The 2,546-nt window shown below is 47.1% G+C and overlaps 1 protein-coding gene across 1 annotated transcript in view; it reads right to left on the bottom strand.

Moving 5' to 3' along the window:
- Positions 1-2,546, bottom strand: part of LOC106805074 (DNA polymerase theta-like) — a 35,569-nt gene that overhangs the window by 15,433 nt on the left and 17,590 nt on the right. The window contains exons 10-12 of the mRNA XM_014806552.1: positions 1,561-1,804; positions 607-849; positions 247-428 (exon numbers count right to left, since the gene is read on the bottom strand). Of these exons, the coding sequence (XP_014662038.1) occupies positions 247-428; positions 607-849; positions 1,561-1,804 (669 nt within the window). The remainder of the gene's footprint in view (positions 1-246; positions 429-606; positions 850-1,560; positions 1,805-2,546) is intronic.

The following is a 2,546-nucleotide window of genomic DNA, read 5'->3' as shown; positions in this document are numbered from 1 at the left end:
TTCACACAGTGACAGATATCTGCAGTGTTATCTCATTCACACAGATAGCTGCAGTGTTATCTCATTCACACAGATAGCTGCAGTGTTATCTCATTCACACAGATAGCTGCAGTGTTATCTCATTCACACAGATATCTGCAGTGTTATCTCATTCACACAGATAGCTGCAGTGTTATCTCATTCACACAGATATCTGCAGTGTTATCTCATTCACATGAACAGTCGTTCCTTACTGCTGCTGCTTACCAGCAAACGTGGCTGCGGACTGCTGGAGAGACTGCAGCACCCCGCGCGTCGTCTTGTACTTCTTACAGACCTCGCCGAACGGAATCTCATTGATGAGGTCATGTAGCACGAGCGCACCATAGAAACGCTTGTGTATGGCCATCAGGTTGGCTTGTTTATCACTCCTCCCGGCGAACCTGCCCCTGTACAATGTAGAAACGAGTGTGTATGGCCATCAGGTTGGTTTGTTTCTCACTCCTTCTGGCAAATCTGCCCCTGTACAACGTAGAAACACTTATGTGTGGCCAACAGACTAGGTTGTTTCTTATTCCTACCAGCAAATCTGCCCCTGTACAAAATAGAACCACATGTGTGGCCAACAGACTAGCTTGTTTCTTATTCCTACCAGTGAATCTGCCCCTCATGTCGTCGCCGGCGTGTGAGGGAGGCTTCCAGCAGACGCCCAGCAGTCCGACGTCCTCGCTGAGCAGCTGCTGGGCCTCGGCGATGATGGCCAGCGCCGCCTCATGCTCCGTGAGACCCTTCTGACCAGTCACCCAGATGCAGCGACTCTGCTTCCTATCGGCAACGTCAAACTCCGTCTCGCCCTCGACCTTCTTATCGCTGCAACGGATACAAACTCATAGTTGAACAAGAGCAATCGGAGATAGCAAACCTCTGCCACAGCGTAACAGTCCCCCCATCTTGCTGGTACACCCAATATAGAGTTTGATGACATTTTCAGAAATTTGGAGAAAAAAAACAAAAGATCCAGGATTTTTTTTAAATGAATTTTGAATGCGTCCGAAGTCTAAAAAATCTAAGCGATTGGTTGTTGGCCCAAGACCAACCAGTCCTAAAAAATCCATTAAAATCTGTCTGTAACTTTTTGAGATATCCTGTTGACAGACAAAACAAACGAACAAACTAACAGGGGTGAAAACATAACCTCATTGGTGGAGGTAATAATCTATTATATCTGATAGATGATATCACGCACGTACTTGCCAGCGAATTAGCCTCACTCCGTGAGCCTGACACACCTCTATATATAGCACACTTATCCATAAAGGACACATTTACCGGTTCCCTTATACACTAGAGTGGCTGCTATACACAGGTGTGCACGCACGAACCACAGTTCCTTTGAGTGACCTTTACCATGGCTTCCTCAACTGACCTTTACATGCAGTTTTTGCACGCATGAATAACGGTTCCCTCAAGCGACCCTTATACGCAGGTTTCGAATCACGGTTCCCACAAGCGACCCTTATACGCAGGTTTCGAATCACGGCTCCCTCGAGCGACCCCCTTACACGCAGGTTTCGAGCCCACCTCTCGAACGGCGCTGAGTTTCGCAGCATGTTTTCGACGGCGGCGGGCGTGGCGGCGGCTAAGGAGGCCACCGTGCGGAATCCTCCGTCGTAGAGCATGCGCGCTCGCTGTCCGTTGAGCATCTGCAGTCGCACGAGCTCGCAGAGCTCTCGCTGCACACCGAACGTCAGCCGGCTCTGGAACTTGTCGAGGAGCATCTCCATGTTGTGCCAGCCGAGCCGGTTACAGAACGCCGTCACCATGCCTGGAACACACGGTAGTACATATATAAGTATAATGTATACATATATATATGTACCTGTGCGTCTGTAGACGTATACAGATATACACATACGCATACATATACGTGCATAGTGCATACATATATGCACATACGAACACAGATATACACATACGTACACAGATATACCCATACGCATATATATACATACATATCAGGGGTTAATAATGACAATATGTCATTATTAACCACTGATACATGCACATAGATGCAAAAACATACATACACATACACACATACATATATGCACATACGTATACAGATATACATATATGAATACATATACATAGATTCAAAAACATACATAAACATACACACAATTATATGCACATATATATGTACACAAATGCTGCAGCCAATTTACTAAATATGCTACATATAACACATTATTAAACCAAACCAGTACTAATATCAGTAGGTCTAGGTACATACATACCCTCACGCCCACGCACACATACGTACACATTGCATCAGGGCTCGAATTAACCGACGGCACCGACGGCAATTGCCGTCGGTGCCCCTATCAATCGCCGTACTGCCCCTGAAAATCCAACCCGACCGACGGCAGTGACCTGCCTTGCCCTTTTCTGTAATTGCCGTCGGTGCCTCTGGCTATACTGGTTCGCGGCCGCACTGTTTGTCGCAGAGCGTGTACATTGTCTAGCAGAGCGTGAGGCCGGATACCAGTCTACGCTTCGGCAAAAAC

This window comes from Priapulus caudatus, unplaced genomic scaffold, assembly GCF_000485595.1.
Source record: "Priapulus caudatus unplaced genomic scaffold, Priapulus_caudatus-5.0.1 Scaffold99, whole genome shotgun sequence".
In the NCBI taxonomy this organism is placed as follows: domain Eukaryota; kingdom Metazoa; phylum Priapulida; class Priapulimorpha; order Priapulimorphida; family Priapulidae; genus Priapulus; species Priapulus caudatus.
The sequence above is the reverse complement of the archived record's forward strand: the minus strand, read 5'-3'. Positions and strand labels throughout refer to the sequence as shown.